Consider the following 22,126-nt stretch of genomic DNA (forward strand, 5'->3'; position numbering starts at 1 on the left):
CCGTCCCCTCCTTCCCCGCAGCGGCCAGGCCGGGCACTCGCACCCCGGCGGGGTTACCGGGAGGGGGGGGTGGCGGCAGGAGGACCTCCCGGAGCAGGTCTCCATCACTCCCCGCCGCTGCTCCCGCGGTGCTGGCGGCACGTCTCTCCTCGGAGAGCAAGTTGGCTTACCGGGGCACAACGCAGAAGGGCTGGAGGGGCAACCGGCTGCCTCGCTGCCCGCTCTCTGCCCCTCCATCGCCCCGTAGCCTGGTCTCCGTCCCCGTCCTCTGCCCAGCCCTGGAGGGAGCCCTTTAGAGCTCTGCGAGATTTGGGGGCCCGGGGAGCAGCCGCAGGAGGTTCTGGCAGCGGCGGGTCTGCTCACCCTCGGTGGAAGCGCACGGTAGCGTTGGCTGAAGGGCACGGGGAGAAACGTTGTCTCGGGTTTTCTTAGAGGGGGAAGGAAGCAGGAGGCAGCTTTTCTTCTGGCCTCTGCAGTGACTGTTCGGGCAGAGGGCTGGAGCTACAGCATCTCTGTTGGTGGAGAGGGTCCTGGGGAGCAGCAGGCCGGGGCAGGCAGCTGGTTTGGCTCTCTTGGCTGAGCAAATACCTCCCCGTCCGAGGAGTGCTGGCCCTGGGACCTCAGAAACGCAGCGGTCGGGTGGTTGCCCCTGCTCTCCGGTGTCAGGACACGACCACTGACTGACCAGGCTTTTGTGCCAAGCTAGAAGACTGCAGAAACAGAGGCCTTGCTTTTATGGGGTCTCTTTGTATGGGAAGCCTGCTCTCCTTTGACTTCATGGCTGATGAGCGCTGTCTTGGGGTGCTCTCCGTGGCTGGAGACCACAAGGAGGGAGGATAGTTCTGGAGTGATTCAGCAACATGTGGATATTCGGGTGCTTTTGCTCAGTCTCTAGGCTGATGCAGGTAACTTGCCCCTAGGACAGGGCTCCACTGCAATGAGCCTCAGGGAGCTTCTGCCCCTTTTCAGGATGGACGAGCTGAAGGGATGAGCTGTGTTTAAGGATGGGAGGCGGGAGGGGCCTCTGCAACAGATTTGGGATGCCTGTGTGCTAGCGTGTTGTACCGGGAGGTGCTGGTTTGGTACAAGTTCACTGCTATGGGGCTCGTTAATGACTCAGTGGACAACAGCCTTGTGGTTACAGTCGCTACAGCAGCAACCACCTCTGTGGAATCTCTCCCCTCTGCACCCCAAGTTTCTCCCCTGATCCGTGAGCATCTGCTGGCAATACTTTATTCAGCATGGCAGTGAGTAAGAATTTTAGGGTGGAAAGATCTGAGTTTCCTTCCTGAGGACTGATTCATGAATCAGTCAAATAGATGCAAATAGCATCTAATTCAGAGCGGACCAGGAGCTGGCAGGCGTAATAGTCACCTGCTCTCTTGGCTTGACGGTCTAGGATCCAAATGGAGTTGCTCCTTAGCATCTTGGGTAGCTAGGGTGGTCCTTTATGCGTTCTGCCGGATAAGGTCAGCTCAGTGAGGGTGGCAACAGAATCTCTTTGCCCTTCCAGTCCATCTGGTGGCCATCTGCCCTTGCTCTCATCAGCATCAGGCTGGGTCTCTGTACATGGAATGGCATGTGAAAATCAAGGCACAAAGAAGACTGGAGGTCTGCTGGGGAGACTCATCTGGGTTCTGGTCTTACTTTGCTGCATTTCAGGCTCAACCCCTCAAAAAAACCTGAACAGCCATGCTGGAGTCTCAGTGCTGCCTTCTGTATTTTCTCAGGTGCCCCCGAACCCTTAAGCAAGATGACCTGGTAGAATTGGTAGACTTGAGAGGCTTCACCCTTTCTGCCTGGCCTTTTAGACTGGCTGCAAACCACGCTGCCTTCTCTAAAGGATGTGACTCCTCAGGAAAAGGAATTCGAGCTGAAATTCCCAGGGTCCAGGACCTGCTGGCCTTGGCTGGCCCCCAGGATACCAAACTCAAGGCCATTATGTCATATGTTCCTCATAGCTCAGTTTCCATGTATGTGGCCTGTGCTGCTGCCTGCCAGAAGATGTGAGGGAATTCTCTTAATTGTTTTCTGGCTTGAAAACAGGCTCCCACTGCTCCACAGTGTGAAGCACTGAGCTTGTTCAGAAGAGAAAATGCAGATCTGCTTAAGTGGTCCAGTATGTCCACATTGCCAACCCACACGACAACTGAGGCTGGTAGGAAGCTTTGTAAACTATCCGTGAACGTGGCATGGGTCATGCAGAAAGGGATGAGGCCGGGGTGCAGGTGGTGAGCTCCTGGTTCAGAGAGTCACTCATGAGCAGCGCTTCACCGGACATCAGCAGCAGCATTGTTCCCTGGCTTATCTGTCTGTAAAAGATCCGCTCGCCCGTTTGCAGCCTGCAGACCCCAGCGCTTTTTCCTTCTTTCCTAGCCTACTGCTGGAGCCCCTAGGCCACGCTGCCTCGTGTCATGGAGTCAACGGTCCCTTTAGAAGCCAAGTGGTAGCTCATGCCGGGTCTCATCAGATCCATCGCTCTCGTCTGACGTCAGGGCACTGCTGAGCAGGGACAACCCGTTCTGAACTGGCCCACTGCCACCTACTCGAGACACCATCACCTTGCACAGCGGACAGGTAAAGGGCATAATCCCTCTTTGAATAGCTGCTGGCCAAGGATGTTGCAGGGAGGGAGCTCCTGGGCAAGTCCAGGAACCAGGAATATGGAGATCCTCTGACACGGGCTGCCTCCAGGGACCTGGCTGCTCTCATCTTGTCCATTTACCTGTCTGGAAAATGAGTTGGGAACAGGGATGTCTGTCGTGGGGGAGGCTAGAGGGAGATCAGGAATACCACAGTGATGGATAATGCAGCTGAAGCTGTTAACTGTCACTCTGCTGCCTGGAGAGGAGACTTGCTTGATGCCTGCGTTAGAGGTTTGGCACTGCCTGTGCCATAAAACAGCACTGGATGTGACAGTAGCTCCTCTCCTGTGTCCACTGGGGGACACTGGGAAAGGGGAATTAGGACATGACCCACATTTCCAAGCCTTGGCAAAGGGCTCCTTTCGCTTAGATTTTGGTGTGCTTTGTGCTGGACTGTAAGAGCTGCTGTCTAATCCCAGTGCAGCCAGAGACCTGCACATTTTGCTGAGCATCTCAAGGCATGAATTAGTTTCCATTTCTTGTTTCTCCCTAAGCTGGGAATTCAGCACTTCCAAACCTATTTGGGTCCTGACCCTTACAACCAATTACTTAAAGTGACCCAAATGTTAGCACAGATGCTTCTCAATCCCCCAACCATGGAGTGCTTCTTGGAGCTGCTGTGATCCTCTCTGTGCAAAATCCTGAAGGCAAAAGCTGAATTTGAAGATGTCAGCAGGAAGAGTTGCTGCCTGGGCAAAGTGTGCATGAGGGAAGGAGAAGATTGTGCACCCAGATAGGCACTACGCAGGCTGGATACCCCTTATCTCTTTCAGGTGTGGGAATGTCCTGGTGCGGGCACCGAGCTCTGCCTTGTGCTCTCTCTCTCAACTAAAGCACTTCTAAGCGTGAGCTGGGGTGTCTGAGAGCAACTTTGAGCTGAGTTTCCAAACAAAGCTCTCCAGGAGTAATGGGGAGAGAAGCTTTAATTAGAAAAGACCTCCAGCCTTCTGTGTGCACCAGAGCCAATTGATTACAACCCACTGAGTTGCTGAAAGACACCGACTAGGTCAATGTGCTGAATGCCCTTCTTGCCTGAAGCCAGCACTGTCTCTGTGCCGTAGAGCTGGCAACTGTGTGCAGTTTTTTTTCCCCGTCCTCCCCACCCCCTTGCCGAGGCTCCACATCCTCTCTGGCAGCTTGTCACTTCTCTGCAGATGTCTAGACAGGAGGATTCAGTGCGTGTCAGTTATGCCTAATTCATTAAAAAAACCCAAACCCTACTGAGAGCTGGGGATTCTCAGTCCTGCAGACTCAGCGCTGTCTGCGGTGCCCTGTGCTGCCTTGAGGCTAGCTCAGAGCAGATTAATTCCACGGATCGGCAGGAGCAGCGCACACCTCGCCCTCCCAGCCGTAGCAGGGGGGCTTGGGGAATGGAAGGCAGATGTGTGGTCAGGGCAGCTGCTGGGAGCAGAAGAGAGAGGAGGGGAGGTGGAGGAGAGTTGGGGGCTGAGGTGCGTGCTCCTCACCTCTTCTTGCAGCTCACCCCCCTCCCCAGGCGTGTGTTCTGGGGTGCTCACCTCCACCGTGTCCATCGGGAGCTGGCAAAGGGATGCAACGTGTCCGAGTACTGGATCTGGCTGTCTGAAACTGCCAGCTTCCTAATTCTATCATCCCTCCTGCCACCTCTGAAGGCAGAGCTGGCGCCAGGAATGACAGCTCCCCCTTGTCACGTTAAGTCACATTTCTGTCAACGTTTGCAGTCCTGACCTCTGTATAGGTATAGCTGTAAATCAGCCGCCACAGTGGCGATGACTGGACCTGCAGTTCAGAGCATCTCGTTCAGTGGCTGGTCCTGAGCTGTGAGGTCCCTCTGCATCATCACAATTGCTGGCTCTCCTAGGCTGAACACGCAATTAACCTTATATTAAAAACACTGAATTTGAGCTGCTGCACACTGTTGGTGTCTGTTTGAATTCCCTGGATGCCAGTAAAGTGTTACAGGGGCTGAGAAGAGACTGAACCCCAAAGTGTTGTAGTGAGGGAACAGTGTTTTCTGTCTGTATCAGTGATGCCAATGGGACAGGTCCTGGTGGGGACAGTTGCCTAGATTTAGTGTCTGCTTTGCATCTGAGTCCTGGGCATATACAACTGGATGATTTCTAATCCTCTTTGGTTGTGTTTATTGTGGGGAAGGTAGGAATGCAATCTATTTTGTAATGGGCAGTGCCAGACTCTCCGAAAGAAGCAAATATTTGGGATATCTAAGTATAAGGGCAGGTAGTATAGATCTGCTGTAGCCTGTGAAAACAGCCCTGGTGTCTTAGTCGTACCTACTGCAAGAGGGTTACTGATGCAAAAATAACTGCTAGTTCCTGGTGGTTTAAAGCTTCTCTTTAGATGTGGGTTTTGGAGCCACGGTCAGGGTTCAACAAAAGGGGCAGCTCAGCCAAATTAACGGGGTCTCTGCAAAGCGATGAGGAAGATGAAAATTTGCAGGCCCGCGGTGTACTCAGCAGCATCTCTGGATGCTGGTATGAGCTGTGTTAGCGATCTTACGTTGCAACAGCACAACAGCCCTTATTGTTACTGCCGGCTCAGCTGTTTGTGTCCCTTGACTGTTGAAGGGAAGGAAGAGAGCACAGGAGCACATTTTGTTCCCAACCCTGCTCCCAGGAAGAAAGAAGCTACTTGCATTGTGCATGCAGCTGAGCAGGGGCTTGCCTGGGCCCCCTTGGCTTGGCCTGCCCTGGTCTGGTCCTGCCCTGAGCTTTAAATGTGTATTGCACGTTTTCAGTTCTTTGGGGGAATGCTGAATTGCAGGAGGCTGCTTACTGGCAAATGGGTTAAAAATGACAATTGCGATTTCTGATGTGGGGGACATGGAGATGCACTAGGAAGCAGCGGTTCCTACGCTGTCAGGCTTCTTCTTCCCCAGGGTTGCTCTGCCCCGGGATGAGTTTTGCTGTTGTAGAGAACACTGCTTTGGCTCCGCCGCTCGGAATGGAGATGTGGAGCTGCTGGGCACAGGAGAGTAGCACTGCCAGCAGCCCCTTCCTGCCAGAGGAGGTCTGCAGACAAAAAGGGGAACTTTGTGCCTGGGAGACAGACCCCCAGCGCTGAGGACAGCGGAAAGTGCTTCCCTGAAAGGGAAACTGGCAACGTGGTGCCACCTTATCGACCTAATTTGTGCTGCCCTCTGCTCTGTGAGTGCTGTGAAACACTGGGGTAGAGGTGGGTGCCATCGAGGACTTAATGTCTTATCCTGAAGGTCTAATGGCAGCACTTCTGTGGGAGATGCAGTGCTGTGCCCAAAACAGGGCTTTGTGGCTGATTTATTGGAAAAAAGGTACTGAGATATCAACATAGGGATAGGGCACGCGTGGAGGAGATGGATGTAAGCGTGGCTGTGTGTCAGGCCTTAGGGCATGTCATGCCTTAGAGTAGGGGATGTCACCTTATCCACAGCAAAGACTCGTCCCCATCATCTGACCAGCTGTACAGGATGTGTCTTTGCGCTCTCCTGGCTAGCCCGGCGGACACAAAATCTCCATCCAGGCTGTCAACAAAAAGCCATTCTCCAGGGCCTTCCTGGGGAAAGGGCAGGCTCTGAACTTTTCCCTGGAGGATACTCTGTTCCCTGTTTATTGCCCAGCATGCTTCTTTTCACTGTCGGCAAAATATGTTTTTTTGTGCAAAGAGAACAGACCTCCCTTTGGGCAGGGATCATTTGCATTAATTAACAGAGCTGTTATGCATGGCCACGCTCTGTCTCATGGGAGCCAAACAAACGCCGCCTTTTTTTTTTTGTCATAACCTAAGAGTTATTACAAGTCAGCCACCGCATCCATTATAGCTGATGCGTAACACGTGCATTCGTGCTGCTGCCCGCTCCACAAAAGTGGGCTTGTATTTACTTCCCGCCGCTGGAGCTCTGGACACTGCTTTACTGTCTCTTGTGGTCCAGGCACTGTTCCCCATTAATTATATCTTAGCGGTGCTCATAGACCTTCATTTCCTGGGAATGAAGTTTTACAAGGAAATATTTAGTGCTGCCAGTGAGAGTTCAGGCACAGGGAGCAGCACAAGCAGCAGTAGGGTGTCCTTTCCCTTTTTCCCCACTGATTATGTTCTGACTCATTTAGGCAAAAGAGCTCTGGTGGGAACAAGTTATTACAGAGCTGGGGGGGGGAAATGGGCTGTACCCCCTACAAGCCTTGGGCCAGACCCGTGCCAGCGCTCCCTGCGCTTCAGGACGGCGACCTTTTCCCAAGGTGGGTGGGTGAGCTGCTCCTCGGGGGAGGGATTGCTGCGGCTGTAGCTTGGCTGAGGTGAAAAACCATCAGGCAGAGTTGGTTGAGGCTGCCTGTGGACTGTCCCCTGGCACGGGGATGCTCCTGGGAGCCCAGTGGCAGTGTGGTGGCTGGGATGGCATCTCCCCCAGCCCCGGTCACTGCTCGCCCACGTCAGAGACCCAGTGACACAGTGGTGGTGCAGGAGGCACCGGTGGCTCTTTGGAGCTCTGTGAGGTCATGTCAGCCCTGTGTGGGTAGAGAGGGGAGTGAGCAATAGCTGGTCTCTACCTTCTGGCCATGGGAATCATTGCAAGGAAAGATAATGTCACCCTTGTCACTCTGTATCTGTACTTGCCCAGAGCCGTGCAATGACTCAGTGGCAGGGCTGGGAAGAGAGCCCAGCACTTCTGACCCTCGTTGGAAATGTGTTTGATTACTGTGATGCCAATGCATCGGCCACAGCAACCTTCAGTCTGTTGTGCCCTCCGTGCCTCTCCCCTGACCGTCGCAGCCGAGCTGTGTGCTACCCTCCCCCTGGCAAACCTTTCCTCACAGGGCTCCAAGATCACAAGGAGCAGCAGTCCCATCTTTTCCCTGCCTTGTCCCCTGGGTCCTCCCATGGCTGCAGAGCCAGGAGCTCCTACCCCCTGCTACCTGCACCCAGGAGGGGCGAAGCGAGTGCTCACAATTAGAGCAGGGGCATGACCTAACTACTGATGGAGAGAAGCTCAGCAGTGTATTGAAAAGATAAACCAGCTCAAGCAGAGCAGGAAAACCCTCAGGCTTGCAGCTAGGGAGGGGAATAAAGGTGAGGAAGCACTGTTTGCTCTCTGCCACTAAACCAGGTCTGGGAAAGGAGCTCTTGAACCCAGGTAGGGATGCTAATAATTATAAACCACCTTCTTGCAGGCACCTCTCATCCAGCAGTGTCCACGCTTGCGAATGACCACACCGAGGGTGTCCTAGGGATGTTGCAGCTTTGTGAAAAGCTCAGCTGAGGGGTGTGGAAGGAGAAGGCCCGTTAACTCATGGGGTCTTCTTTCTTGTCAAGGGCACAGTGGCATCCTACTCCCATTACTGGAAAGCATCAACGGGCATTGCCTTTGTTGTACGCCCGAGAGTCTTCCCCGCTGACAGCGAGATGAGGAATCGCACATCACGCGGGATGATGCAAATAGAAGAGGGCATTGCAGGCTTCTCTCCTGCTCGGGAAAGATGTTTATTCATCTTTTTTCCTCCCCCAGACTCTAGTACATGATACAACTGCTATTTAAAAGCGCATAGAAGGCTGCATTCGTGGCTGAGCAGGCACAGCATGGTGGGTTTCTATTTTTAGGCTCAGCACGGCTGGCGACGTGTAGGTGTCGTGAGGAGCAGAGAGGCTGAGGGGATTCTCTCGCCGCAGGGATGCGGGGGCAGGCGCACGAGTGCAGCACACGGGCTTTTTTTTTCGTCAAGCTGCCTTTTTCTCCAGCTCCCTCCCCCTTCTTCCTCCTGCTGCTCAGTCACTCTCTCTTCACTCCCCCGCCTTTTCTTCAGGTGCTGATGGCAGGGAGACAGTCAAACGTGTTTTGAAACACCATGAGCAGCCTAGGTGCAGGCAGCATGGAAAGAGAAAAACCTCTTCACACAAATAAATGCCTTTATGCCTTGATGAGGCAATTTTTTGTTTTCTATGAGCTGACCAGGTCTATTTATACTCTAGCTCCGTGCCTGGGCTGTCCCAGTGTGTGGAAGAGCTCAGTGGCATATATGTGTGTGTGCAGACTGAGTTCTGTGTCGGGTCCCAACATCTCTGGTCTTTGCTCTCTGTCTCTCCTGACAGCCTTGTCAAAGCAAAACTGCCTGAAGTTCAAAGTTACCTCTTGAAGGACAGCCAGGGTCTCAGCCAGGGCTGCTTCCAGGGAGATCTAGGAGCTCTGCTCTGCCCGGACTGCCTGCTAGGCTAGCGCAGGATGGGATCTGCGGTGCTGGAACGGGACAGGTTGGTGCAGCCTTGAGGCTGTGGTGAGGTTGGATGTGCCTGGGTAGAGGACGCTAGAGGGAATTGGAGATCTGGATGATAAAGTGAGTGTTCCCTAACCAACCACCTGGGAATCCCCAGCCTCTCTGAAAAGAGGCCTGAAATAAAACGGCAGGAAGAGTCGAACCCCTGGTCTGTACCAGGGCTGTGGAGCTCTGTGCTGCAATTGCCTTTGCCCTCTGCCTTATCCTCCTGAATTGTGTGGGCACGGGAAAGACAGCAGCTCTCTTAACTTTTGTAGAGCTAAAGAGCTTAACTTTTGAAGGCAGGTGCATTCGTTACAAATCTCCTAGCATCTTCTGGAAGCTGGAAGGGAACAGCCACCACTCAAAGAGCTGTGGCCTATAAGGTCACTCTTGCCTTTTAGGATGTGGGCAAGAGTGATGTTACGAGATTCCCTGGTTATTTTTTGTTTAGGCTAAGCAGGATTGAAATGTTCCCTGTCTCTAGTGGTATATTTAAGCTGTGTTTGATCAGTGCAGGACTGGCACGCTCTGGTGAGACTTCTGAGATCAATGCTTCTGCTGATATTTCATGGAAATGCACCTTGTTAGGCAGATTTGGAGATGGTGCAACTTCCAGGTAACCCAATGTGAGTGCATGTGTTGTAGAACAGTGCCCTTCTGAGGGAAGGTAAGGAGGACATCGATCCAAAGATGAACACGGCTGGGAAGCAGTGAGTGTCACAGAACAGAGAAGAGTCTCAGCGTGGCTTTGTATTACTTCCGTTCCTCCAGGGACTGTCTCCTCCCTGTTGCTGCTTTATGAGCAGGATGATGTTTCCCTGGCAGGGGCTGGTTAGGCAGGAGCTGTTCTTGTGCAGGGTCTTTGAGCGGTGGTGGACATACTTGGGGACCATGGGAATTGTCTGGGGCTAGAGCTCTTCCTGCCTGGGTAATACTTTGATTTTCCCCCATCTCAGTGCTGGTGAGAAGGCAAAGCCCAGCATCTACCACCTGCAGCCATGGAAGGGGGTGTGCAGCTCCTCAACCGCGACGGCCACAGCATCTCCCACAACTCCAAGCGACACTACCACGACGCCTTCGTGTGCATGAACCGCATGCGTCAGCGTGGGCTGCTCTGCGACATCGTGCTCCACGTGGGCACCAAGGAGATCAAGGCTCACAAAGTGGTGCTGGCCTCGTGCAGCCCGTACTTCCACGCCATGTTCACAAGCAAGTAGCCTCCTCTCTTCCCCATGGCCAGGGTCTCCCTGCTCTTCAAACCCTCTCCTCTCTGCAAACCTTTCTGTCCTGCTCCCTATTTCCACTGCCCTTACCCTATGGAAACGCAGTGCCTATATATCATGTCTGTGAGCACGCACAGTAATATTCCTCATTTGACTCCCTTCCACGAAGCCCCTAACCCCCTGCACAGGGATCTCGATGTCCATCCTGCAGACATGGACCCCATTTCCATGCTGCTCCTCCTTGCTAAGAGGTGGGCCAGAGACCTTCCTGGGCTGTGGAGGTGGAAGCAGCTTGTTCCATGCATGGTCCAAGTCTTCCTGTGGGGAAACAATCCTGCTGTGGGACTCTGTTCATGTCTAGTATCTGTGTTGCCCCAGATGAGATGAGTGAGAGCCGCCAGACCCACGTGACGCTGCACGACATTGACCCGCAGGCCCTGGAGCAGCTGGTGCAATACGCTTACACGGCTGAGATTGTGGTGGGCGAGGGGAATGTGCAGGTAGGAGCTTCCCCCCAAATCTCTCTTCTCCACAAAGCCATTCTGTATGAGACTTGCTTCCTGGGGACCCTCCTCTCCTTCTGCTCAATGCTTTCAGCTGTTGTTCTGTGGTGGCACCTGCATCTAGCAGTGGTCAGGGAGTTCCTCCGCTCCCCTGCACCCAGAGGTGGCTCCTCAAAGCGCTACGCAATGGCCAGGTCTAGTGCTGAGCATCTGTCATTCTCCTGCCATTTCCTGGCCCTGTGGGGAGTTACAAGTGTCCTTCTCAGCTGTTCTGTACCTTAGTCCTGTTAGAAACAAAGAATGCTTTGTCCTTTATGTGCTTGTGTGCCTGAAGGTGCTCAGTAAGCTTGTTCTGTTATTGACTTGCAGTGAGATGAGGGTGAAAATGGTTTCCTTGCCCTGGAAAGTCTCCTTTCCCCCATTCTTTTCCACTGCCAGACACTTCTTCCTGCTGCCAGCCTGCTTCAGCTCAATGGTGTGCGGGATGCTTGCTGCAAATTCCTCCTCAGCCAGCTCGACCCATCCAACTGCCTGGGGATCCGGGGTTTTGCTGACACACACTCCTGCAGCGACCTCCTCAAGTCTGCACACAAGTATGTCCTCCAACACTTCGTGGAGGTGTCCAAGACAGAGGAGTTCATGTTGCTGCCTCTTAAGCAGGTGAGGTCCTGATGGGAGTGTGGAGGGGTATGAGTGTGGCAAGGCTTGCGTGCTCTGTGCTGGATGGCACAGCCTACGTGTCAGAAACCCAAGGAACCTGCACTGAAGAGAGGGGGTTTGGCAGGGGAGTGTACCCAGGTTCTGTGTTTTGGTCCTCTCTGCTCGATGGAGAGACAATATGTTGGAAGAGTGCTGTCAGCGCTTAATCCCATGTGAAATAAGGAGGGGAGGGTAGCACAGAGCTGTGGCTGGTGCTTGTCATGTGAGCTCAGGGCACAGTGCCCTCTCTCTGGGGTCCAAGGAATAACTCCTGGCTGCCCTGGTCTTGTAGCTGTGATGTTTAATTCAGAGCTCAGCTCTGAACATTTCCTGCTGCTCTTCATGTGGTGCCAGTATGGCCCCTGGCTCATCACGGTCTGCAGGGTGCTGTGCTGTGCTCTGGTCCTCGCTCTGCATCACCCAGCCCTGTGTGGTCCCTCACCAGGATACAGACACCGCCCTTGGTCCGTCCTCGGGCAGTGGGGTGTGTGGGACAAGGGGGGAGTACGTGTCTGCCCCCGCTCCAGCTCCGTAGTCCTTGGCACGTGAAGTGAGCGTGCTGGGAACAGCCAGGGCAGCTGGCTCTGTCCCATGAAATATTGAAGGGAGGCATGCAAGCAGAGTCGTCCGCCTGATCTCACTGACGTTGATTGGAAGTGTCAGGCATTGCAGCAGCTTCAGGCACAGCGCGGGGGGGAACGAGCCAAGGAGGGTGATGGAGGGCAGAGCTGCTCCGCACCAGTGCTGCAAGGAGAGGAGAGGCACAGCTGCACCTCTCTGGTTTGGAGGACTCAGCTGCTCTTTGGATCCTTCTGTGTTCAGTGAGGGAGACCGTACACCCCTCAACTGCCAGCATCTGCGGGAGGCAGGGGCTCTGCCTCTGGCAGTGCTGCTCTGCTCGGCCTCTTACCTGGGTGTGTGAATGTGTCTTTTCCTCCCAAACCACACCACCCGACACTTGCCCTTTCTGCCCCACTCTACAGGTGCTGGACCTCATTTCTAGTGACAGCCTCAATGTGCCATCAGAGGAGGAGGTGTACCGGGCTGTGCTCAGCTGGGTCAAACATGATGTGGACAGCAGAAGGCAGCACGTCCCCAGGGTGAGCCTGCTTCTACCTGCCAGCCCTGAGGGCCTGCAATGGGTGGATACATGGCTGAAAGGTGGCCAGAGGGCAGGGACAGCACATCCCTGCCATACCACTCCCAGTCCAGGCATAGATGAGGGTGTTTCTGAGAAAGTTCAGTCCCCCAAAATCCAAACTAGTGACAAATCTGAGGGGGATGCTGTCTGACCCCTGGCAGCTTGGGCATGCAGAGCTTTGGGGAGGATGTGGGCAGAAGGAGAGATCAGCCCTGCCTGCAGCCTTCCTGAGCTTCCACCTCCATCCTCAAACAAACAGCTCGGGCAGATTTGAGCAGGGACTTCTTTTTAGCTCATGCTTTTGTCTCTCTGCCTCTGTACATTGGAGCACGGCTCTGCGAGCCTCCTGCCTGCAACTGGGGACACAGTTAAGTCCTTTCCTGTAGGGCTGCCAGTGCCTGGCACAGCGTGGGCACCCTCTCGTGGGTGCAGTAGAGGCTGTTGGTGCCTCCAGCAGCCCCAGCTTCCTGCCATCTCGCCGCAATCCTGCTTCCAGGCAGGCAGCCGTGGGAGGAAGCATCCCTGGGTGTCCTCCCGAAGGCTGGGGCGGGGTGAGGAAGACTCTGAGGGTTTCCCCTGGGTTTTCACCTACCCCAGGGCTTGACCCTAGAGAAGTTCTGTCTCCTCCTTTGCTGGTTGTGCGCGCTCAAACGCCCCTCCTGTGGGCAAGGCCGGTAACATGGGGCATGCGGGACTGGTGTCTGGGCTCTGCAGCCCCACAGTGAGGGCTGTTACTTGTAGCATGAGTGCTGGAAGAGGATGTGGGTGCTGGCAGAGGGCAGGGTGGGGATCTGGGGTGGCTGTGGGATGTGTCACAGCCAGGCGGAGGGCTCCTGAATCTGCAGAGGCATCTCCAGTGGAGTCAGGCTTGCCAGGGGTTTGTAGGGGAGAAGTGGGGGCAGCGCTGGGACAAACCCTTCCCACCCTGCCGATGGGGTGTGACTCCCCCCCCCGCTCAGCTTATGAAGTGCGTGCGGCTGCCCCTGCTGAGCCGGGACTTCCTCATGAGCAACGTGGACACGGAGCTGCTGGTGCGGCATCACTCGGAGTGCAAGGACCTGCTGATCGAAGCCCTCAAGTACCACCTCATGCCGGAGCAGAGAGGGGTCCTCAGCAACAGCAGGACGAGGCCGCGGCGCTGCGAGGGGGCCAGCACCGTGCTCTTTGCTGTGGGTAAGGCCCTGCCACACGCTCGCGCACATGCCAAGCCCTTCCCAGGGCCTTTGCACTGGTGTTTGCTCTCCTTTGCCATCCCCTGCGCAGGTGGGGGAAGCCTGTTCGCCATCCATGGGGACTGCGAGGCCTACGACACGCGGACGGACCGGTGGCACATGGTGGCCTCCATGTCGACGCGCAGGGCCAGGGTGGGCGTTGCTGCCATCGGGAACAAGCTGTATGCTGTGGGCGGGTAAGGAGGCCGTGGGGGCCGTGCGTGGGGATGCCTTCGGCAGCCTCTGGCGGGGAGAGCGGCACAGAGCTGCTCTGGGGGAAGCAATCCGGTATCTCTGGGTTACTAACTGCAGGAGTAACAACTGAAAACTGCTTCCCTGCCCCTGCAGTTCAGAGCAGTGAGTTTGCTGGCTCTCAGTTTGGCGGTGGCTATGTCCTGGACTTGTGCTGGTTTTCCCATTTTCCTTAGCCCTGTGCTGCAGGCTGTTAGGAGCCTGCTAGCCCCCCAGCCCACCTCTCACCCCTCGGTGTGTGTGGCCCTCTGAGACCTGCTTTCATTGCAGCCCCCCACTTCCCCGGAGAGCTCGGCTAAGGGCTCTGTGCTTTCAGCAGTGCTTTGGTGCACTCTGCCTTGGGGAAGCTGGGCAGGGGGGAGAGGGGACGGGTGGTGACAGGGACAGGCAGGCTGCGCTCTCCGGGCTCTTGATGGGCTCCAGAGCCGTAGGACCAGTTCACAGCCTCACCTGCAATCCAGATTTCCCAGCTCTTAACATGTTCTCCCAGCTCTTAACTTGTTCTCCCCGCTCTTATGTGTTCTCCCCTTTTCTCCCTACAGCTATGATGGGACCTCTGATTTGGCCACAGTGGAGTCCTATGATCCTGTCACTAATTCTTGGCAACCTGAGGTGTCCATGGGCACCAGGAGGAGCTGCCTGGGTGTAGCAGCACTTCATGGGCTTCTCTATGCTGCTGGGGGGTACGATGGGGCCTCGTGCCTGAACAGGTAGGGGATTGCCTTGCTATAGGCTTCTCCGCTGCTCTTGCATGCACTGTCCTGGGTGCCGGCTGCCTGGGGAGCCCACAAGGCTCCTGACAGATGGACTGGCCCCAGAGTAGATGTCTTGCAGTCCAGCTCTGTCTTCTGGTGTCTTTGGCCCCATGCAAAGTTCCTCCAGAGGAAAAGCCATTTTGTAGCCCCCTGCCACAACAGAACACAGCCTTTGTCTGTTCCTCCCTCCATTTTCCTTGTCTATTCCCAAGCTTCCTTGGGAGCTGCCCCTGGGGGCCTGTGTCAAAGAACTTTGACCTGGGCTTTGCCAGTGTCACACCTTATGTTCCTGTGTCCCTGCCTGCTGCAGCGCAGAGCGGTACGACCCTCTGACAGGCACCTGGACATCCATCGCTGCCATGAGCACCAGGAGACGCTACGTCCGGGTGGCAACGCTAGGTGGGTGATGGCGTGAGGACCTGACTCGTGTGCAGACTGTCTCTTGCATTTCTGGTGGTTCCTTTTGATGTTCTTCTGTTCTAGTTCCTGCCTCTTCTTCCTAGATTCCCTAGCTGTGAGTCCGGGTAGCCCAGCCATTCCTCTGCCATGTCCTGACATGCTCCCTGCCTCTGCCCTCCTCCTCAGTCTCCCTGGTAATTGGGTTGCATCACATTCTGGAAGCAACTCCTGAAGGGACCCACAACTTGTTCCTCAGCTTCTTTGTGCCCCTTTTACTCCAGGGCAAGAGGGCTGGCTGTGGATCATCACCTATCCCTAGAAAGGACGAGACAACCTTATTACCCTATTATGAAAGCAGAACAGTCCTTTTACCAGTGATCCAAGCAGGGTCAAATCTGTCTCTACCAGGGGTGTCAGAACATGAAGTGCAATGCTGTGATGCCTCCTGACCCCTTGGAATGAGTTCTGTGCTTAAGGAGGATGCGGTGTGAGAACTGGCCACTTCATTGTTTAGTGCAGCTATGGGGTTAATGCAGAGTGGTAACTCTCTGCCCTGGCAGGTGCTGGAGCTCCCTGGGGGTGCCAGGGTCCCCACTGTCCCAGGAACTGCTGTGCAGCGTCCAGGTGTCCCTGTGGTGCCTCTCCCCTGCCTTGTTCTCTGGTTTTGGCTCTCGGTGCTGACTCAGAGATTCCCTCCCCTCCATCACCAGCTCACACTCTCTGCCTGTCACAGCCTTTACTGGCATTCCCCTGCTCCAGCCTCCGCTGCGAAAAATAACCCTCTGCTCTGGCGGGGAGCACTTGCAGCTCCCTTAATGAGGAGGTCAAGAAGTGGCAGACGAATGAGCTCTTTGGGAAGCTTGCAGCGTGGCAGAGAAATCGCCTGATGAATATTTCAGGATGCTGCGGGCTGCAAGGGGAGGGGGAGCCCTGCTGTGAGAGGAGCTTGGCTGCCTGGGGAGCGGGAGGCAACTGCGGCTCAGCTGCTGCCTCTGTGGGCACCCTGTGGGAGGCTGTGCTGGGACTGTGGCCGTGCCCTTGAGCTAACTCCTGTGCCTGTGTGACTGTCTTTGCAGAAGGCAACCTCTATGCTGTTGGGGGATATGACAGCTCATCCCACTTAGCCACAGTAGAAAAGTATGAGCCCCAGGTAAATACAGAAGAGAACATGCCTGATAACTCTTTTCCTTCTCCCTGCCTTGTGGGTGCCTGAAAGGGCCCTGCAGAAAGCTGAGGGCTACCCAAGTTGCTGGAGAATCTAGCAGACAGTGAGAGATTCTGGGTTGACATAGCACTTAGGGATATGGTGTAGTTGAGAACTGTCACTAGGTTAATGGTTGGACTGGATGATCTGCAAGGTCTTTTCCAACCGAGATGATTCTATGATTCTGAGAGATCAGGTACACGGGGTCTCTTAGCAAACTGCTGCCACAGCTGAAGATGTGACGGCTTCCTAGCAAGCAGCAGTGGAGCAGAAGGTGTGCCCATGTGAGCCTGCGTGGCACAGACCTGCCTGCCTCCTTGGAGACTTAAGCCACCGTGTGTGACTATGAGATGGAGAGGGTATCATCCCCCTTCCCAGCTCTTCTGCAGGGGCAGAGCGTCCGGGATGCAGGGACAGAGTATCCAGCAGGTAATCCAGAGCAAAATGAGCCAAAGCTCATCCATGCAGGCTCTGAGATATATCTGAGATTTTCAGCCACCGCTCTAATCCCCCTTGCCTGTAGGCCAGCTCAAGTTCTCTAGGAGGAACAGCTCTTGTACCTGCCCAGAGCTGTTTGCAGCTCCCAGCTGAGGTCCTTGCTGCGTGCACATCCAGAGCGGTTAGCGGGGACTGTGGCAGGCTGGGGACATGTGTTGGCCCTGGGGTCTCACAGCTCTGTTAGAACAGGCTAGATCGCTGCAAAAAAGATCAAAGAGAAGGTCCTGGAGGTTTTTCATGAGCTGTAAAGCCACAGCTGTGACTTTTACGGATTTGAAATAGATACAGCTCCACGCCCACGACTGGGCCGGGATTCAGCTGTGACGTGGCTGGTGGCCTGGCGCAGAGATCCCTGAGCTCTGGGATGGCAGGACTCCTGCCAGCTGTGGCCGGGCTTTCCCGAGCCAGTCAGCAGAGGTCCCTCCTGGGGCCTGCAGCAATACCCACGGGACAGTTAATGAAAGAAGCGGGGTCCCCCCAGGAAGTCTTTTTGGGGGAGGACCGTTATGTCAGGAGCTGTGTGGCTAGCGCAGGACTAATCTCACAGGGCTGGTTTGTCAGGGATACGTGGAAAATGACTTGTACCTCTGGCTCAGGAACAAACATTGCCTCTTCCCAGATCAACACCTGGACGCCCATTGCCAATATGCTGAGCCGCCGGAGCAGTGCAGGAGTGGCTGTGCTGGAGGGGATGCTCTACGTGGCGGGTGGCAATGATGGGACCAGCTGCCTTAACTCCGTTGAGCGCTACAACCCCAAAACCAATACGTGGGAGAGCGTGGCGCCCATGAACATCCGTAGGTAAGGAGCTCTGCCCCCCGCCACGCTCCCGAGCTGCAGGGGAGCCTCAGCTGCTGCAGCCGTGGGGATCCCACCTCACCGAGAGCCTTGCCTTGCTTGGCACTGCAAACCGTAAAACACAGACCGTGCCCCAGGGCTTGGCTAACGCTGCAGTCGGCTGGCTCTGTGCTGCCTGCACTGCGAGGGACTGGGGCGTGTGTGCCAGGAGGGCAGAGCAGGGACATTCTGCAGCGGGTACTTTCTGCAGAGGGATTTATTCTCAGCAGTCTGTGGCTGTAAAGAACCGGGTCGTAATGCTGGCTGAGGCCATGCAGGAGATGTTGCTCAGCTGTGGGAGGATTTAAGGCTTGGAAGTCCAAGGATTTTGGGCTCCTAGGGCCTGTTATTTAGAGGTGGCGCTTCTCCAGGGGGAGGAGGACATCAGAGTGAAGGGGAAGATCGGAGGCTCCAGTATTTCATTTTCACTGGACATTTGTGAGGCTAGGCACTCCCTTCTGTGGGGTGGCAGAGCTCTGGCCAGTTCCTCTGAGGTCCTGAGCTCCCCTACACCCCACACACTCCGTGTTCGAGCCTCACACCCCTGTGATCTCCTCTGCGTGGTCGTTCCAGGAGCACCCACGACCTGGTGGCCATGGATGGGTGGTTATACGCGGTGGGCGGCAACGATGGGAGCTCCAGCCTCAACTCCATCGAGAAGTACAACCCCCGCACCAACAAGTGGGTAGCAGCCTCGTGCATGTTCACGCGCCGGAGCAGCGTGGGGGTGGCTGTGCTGGAACTCCTCAACTTCCCACCCCCCTCCTCGCCCACTTTGTCGGTGTCTTCGACGAGCCTTTGACAAAGAATCAGGACCTACCTTACCTCAAGGGGACAGGGGTGCTTGGCAGAGCACTAGGCCAGCATGGCCCACCCCGCGGGGCAGCCGGTCGCTGTAGGAGGAGAGCGAAGGTACCGGCTGCTGCCTCCAGCCCCAGCACTCCTGTGAACCCCCGGAGCAATCCCCACTCTTGGTGCACACATCGGATCAGCACGACCACAGCAGTTAGAAATGTGCTTCCTGGACGAGCACCCTCCTAATAGAGGGCGAGGAGAGGGGGTGCTCTCCACTCCGTTCAGACTCATCTCACCACTCGCCCAAAGAGTGTATATTTTCTTTGGGTGGGGGGGGAACTTTAAACCATTGCTGCTTCTTGGATTCCCGTGATCCAGCCGGTGCCACACATACGAGCACAGCCAGCCTTGGAGGCTTCCAGGGGCCCTGTGGGGTGGCAGAGGTGGACAGCACTCCTCCCAGGGACACGGCTGAATGTGCAACCGCTCCTCTGAATGTCACTGTAGCCAAACTCTTTACCAAGCCTATTGTGCACTGTTAAAGACTCTGAGGCCACTGTATGGTTCTCAATGGTGTCTAATTGATGCCTTAAAATACACAAACAAAAGAAGCCCAGCTAAGGGACAGGGCCTGGAGGAGGTGAGGTTTGGGGACAAAACTGGATGCAGCATCCTGAGCCCTCCAGCGTTTCCATACTGTCACTGAGATCCCAGCTGGCCATTGCTCTGGGGAGCCCCCAGCCAGGCGGATGGGTTGAATGACCTTGTCTGCACCCGTGCCATCGCTGTCCCGGGTTCAAGTGACTGTGCGGCTGCCTGCTCTCCGCACGCGGTCCTGGTTCACAGTTTGGCTGGGAACGGATCAGCCTGTTTGCTCTTCCCCTCTCTGCAAAGCAGATTCTGGGTTTATGGAAAGGTATCGGTTCTTAAAGAAGAACAGTCCAGCCTTCTAAATGAGGAGGATTGCCTGGCATTACTTTTTTGGGTGTTAATTTTCTGCCGTTTTTTTTTATTTGAATGCTAATATTTTAATTTTTAATGACTTCATATCCCTTTATTTTTTACACTCTCTTGGTATTCCCCAACCCATCTGCTTTTAAAGGCCGCAGAAGGGATGCAATTACTTTTCTCATTTGTTGATGAGATGATGACTGTGTCCTGGAAGATGTTCTCTATAGATATGTGGGGGTGTGTGCGTGTGTGAGATACACTGTATGTGCAGTGAAAACAGCATGGAAGGGACCATTTGCAATTAGCGACTCCCTGGCAATTAAGCAACCACTTGAATTAACTAAAGGTTGAATAAATTAGTACTGTAAGTCACAGGCCTGTCCTAGACCCACCTGTGCCATGGAACCTCTTGGATGATGTTTTCAGTGCGTATGCTGTAGGGTGTGTGTATGAGCCTTGAACTGAGACATATTATCAGGTGTTCTCCACATTATAGAGGAATGACTCAACCACTGGTACCTCAATAGTGTTCAAATGTAGCATTGGAAATATGGTCTAACTGTTTGTTTTGAACTAATTCCTTTTTCCCCCTGCTCCTGCTCGTTTCTCATTTACAGAGTTCGGATTTCACTTGTGATGGTATTTGTTGGCCTACATTTTCGAGTGGTTAGGGATTTCTTTTCTCTTTTTTCCTTTGGGGTGAAAGGAGAGTTTGAGACAAGACAGGGGCTCCCCAACTTAAGACAGTTTTTATGGTGATCTGATTTCTCCTGGATAGGTGCCTGCATGTTTTACAAGCCCATTTACAGTGCCTAATGTTGGACACCTGAAATTACCAGCAGCTTCTGAAAATCTGGGCTGCTTCTCCCCCCAGCCTCTCCCCAAGGACAGTCTGGGCTTCTCAGGCTGAGGCGGCCTTTTTGGCTTTTCGAACAGACTCTAAATCTGCTTTTTGTTCCCCTCTCACTTGCCAAGCCTCTGCCCCAGCCTGTCACCGCTCAGCAGCTCTCCCATTCCTCCACTGCAGAGGATCCTGCAAATATTCAGGCTCTGCTCGTGCAGGTGCCTCTCAGTCAACGTGGCAGTAGGGCTGCCGTAAGTAGGTCACAGGAACGTGCTTTGTTTGAAGAAACGATGAAATTGGTGAAATCTGCTCTGTTGCATGCGTGTGCCTACGCACCAGCGAGGTCTCGATCCTTCCCATCCCATTCCTATAAGCAACATCAGGATTTTAGTCTTTTGCTGGACTCGCATTGTCCAGCGTGTTCAAGGTGCCCCTGGCTCCAGGGTCCTCTTTGGTGGAGGATCCGCCTAAAAGCCCCACGAAAGGCCGTGTCAGAAGTGAAAGGTGCTGGTGCTGCCGAGGCCTCCGCGTGAGGAAGGGTGGAAGGAGAGCAGAGCCCAGCCAGCCTGCTGAAGGGAGACAAGGACGGGCAGGGCTGGGCCGGAGGGGAACTGCTGAAGGGAGAAATAGGGCTGATTTCAAACAAGGAATGAGTTGTGACAGCAGTGGCTCAGCACTGGTCCAACTGTGGCCGCTGTAGCGTGAAGGGGGGCTGCTGCCTTAGGGGGGTGGCAGGCAAAACCAGAAGGGAAGCGAGCAGTGTAGCAGGCCAAGGAGAATTTTTGTGCCATGTGCCCTTGGCCCCAGTTGTAATCTTTAGCAATTTATACTACAAATGGTGTGCAATGCTGTCCTGCCTCTTGAGGATCAGGGAAACGGGCAGTGTGACTCCTGTCACCCACCGGCTGGGTCCTGAGCAATATCACCACTGAGCCTGTCCTGCAGAAACCTGGGGAGGAGGGAGCCTTTTGGGTCTCCGATGTACTAACTATGCAGGTGCTCACTGCTTTCCTGTAAAAGAGAAAGAAGGAAGGAAAGGGCAAAATAGCTCCCCAGCAGCTTGCGGGGGTCCAGAGCACCCCGACCCACACTGTGTGGACACGAGGTGTCAGCATCTGCCCTGGGAGATCCCAGGGTGGAATTGCTTCTGGTGCTGCACGTCCCTCGCTGAGGAGGAGGCCTCGGGGAGGGGAACGTGCGTCTGTGTCTGTCTGTCTGTGCGTAGTACCCTATCTGAGGGGAGGAGAACTGTCAACTCTGTGTGGCTTCTCTGCCAGTTTTAGTTAGTGGTGTCTCACCCAAAATGTTATTTGTGCGATTTCCCATGTGAGCTTTTCCCAGCGGAGGAGCACTCCTGAGCGGGTGGCTCCAGGCTGCGTGTGTTGATGTGTTTTGCCCAGGGACCCCGCTGTCGGTCTGCAGTGAGACGGCGAGGCCAGGCAGGAGCCCTTGCCCCGATGCGGGGGGAGAGGCTCACTTGGCCTTCCTGGCAGGCAGACCTGGTCTACTTCCATGTCAAACCGTCGTCACTTTGATTTCTCTGTAAGTTATCTGACTTATTTATGTGGAACTCTGTTTCTCTGAATTTTTTGCACTACATGGGATTGGGGAGGGGATACAAGCAATAGAAGCCAACATGTACAATAAAGACGTTTTCTTGAATACCGGATCCTGCCTCTTGCATCCTTCCTTTTCCCTTCTCTGGCCCCGCTCCTGTGGAGGCAGGTTGCTGCTCTCTGTGCTGCCCTGTGCAGGGGAGGGGAGGGAGCCCCCGGCAGGGGATGGACACGGCAGGCTGCTGCGCATCGCTGCCTGAGCAGTTGCTGCTGAGATCTCACCTGGGTGCAGCCACTCTGGGCTTCCAAGCATTTGCACAGAGCAGGGACAGAGACCCATCTGGAGGCTGCTTTGGCCTGGCCCTGCCATTGTGGACATTAGTAGAGGAGGG

The 22,126-nt window shown here is 54.9% G+C and overlaps 1 protein-coding gene across 5 annotated transcripts; it reads left to right on the forward strand.

The window, feature by feature from the left end:
- The first annotated feature begins 2,003 nt into the window (after window positions 1-2,003).
- Window positions 2,004-21,840, forward strand: KLHL17 (kelch like family member 17). Of its 5 annotated transcripts, none has more exons than XM_026862760.1 (12): window positions 2,004-2,577; window positions 9,823-10,075; window positions 10,468-10,589; window positions 11,031-11,252; window positions 12,275-12,391; window positions 13,392-13,605; window positions 13,696-13,840; window positions 14,438-14,605; window positions 14,961-15,049; window positions 16,126-16,199; window positions 17,371-17,552; window positions 18,162-21,840. In XM_026862760.1, exons 2-12 carry the CDS (start codon window positions 9,865-9,867, stop codon window positions 18,388-18,390), a joined length of 1,773 nt encoding a protein of 590 aa, XP_026718561.1. In that variant the 5' UTR covers window positions 2,004-2,577; window positions 9,823-9,864; the 3' UTR covers window positions 18,391-21,840. The 5 variants fall into 5 exon arrangements, with proteins under 5 accessions (XP_026718561.1, XP_026718559.1, XP_026718560.1 ...); XM_026862758.1 differs by having other exon boundaries at window positions 2,004-2,158; window positions 2,377-2,577; window positions 13,392-13,840; XM_026862759.1 differs by having other exon boundaries at window positions 7,433-10,075; window positions 13,392-13,840.
- The last annotated feature ends 286 nt before the right edge of the window (window positions 21,841-22,126 follow it).

This window comes from Athene cunicularia (genome assembly GCF_003259725.1).
Source record: "Athene cunicularia isolate RWA chromosome 21 unlocalized genomic scaffold, athCun1 chr21_part1, whole genome shotgun sequence".
NCBI classification, from domain to species: domain Eukaryota; kingdom Metazoa; phylum Chordata; class Aves; order Strigiformes; family Strigidae; genus Athene; species Athene cunicularia.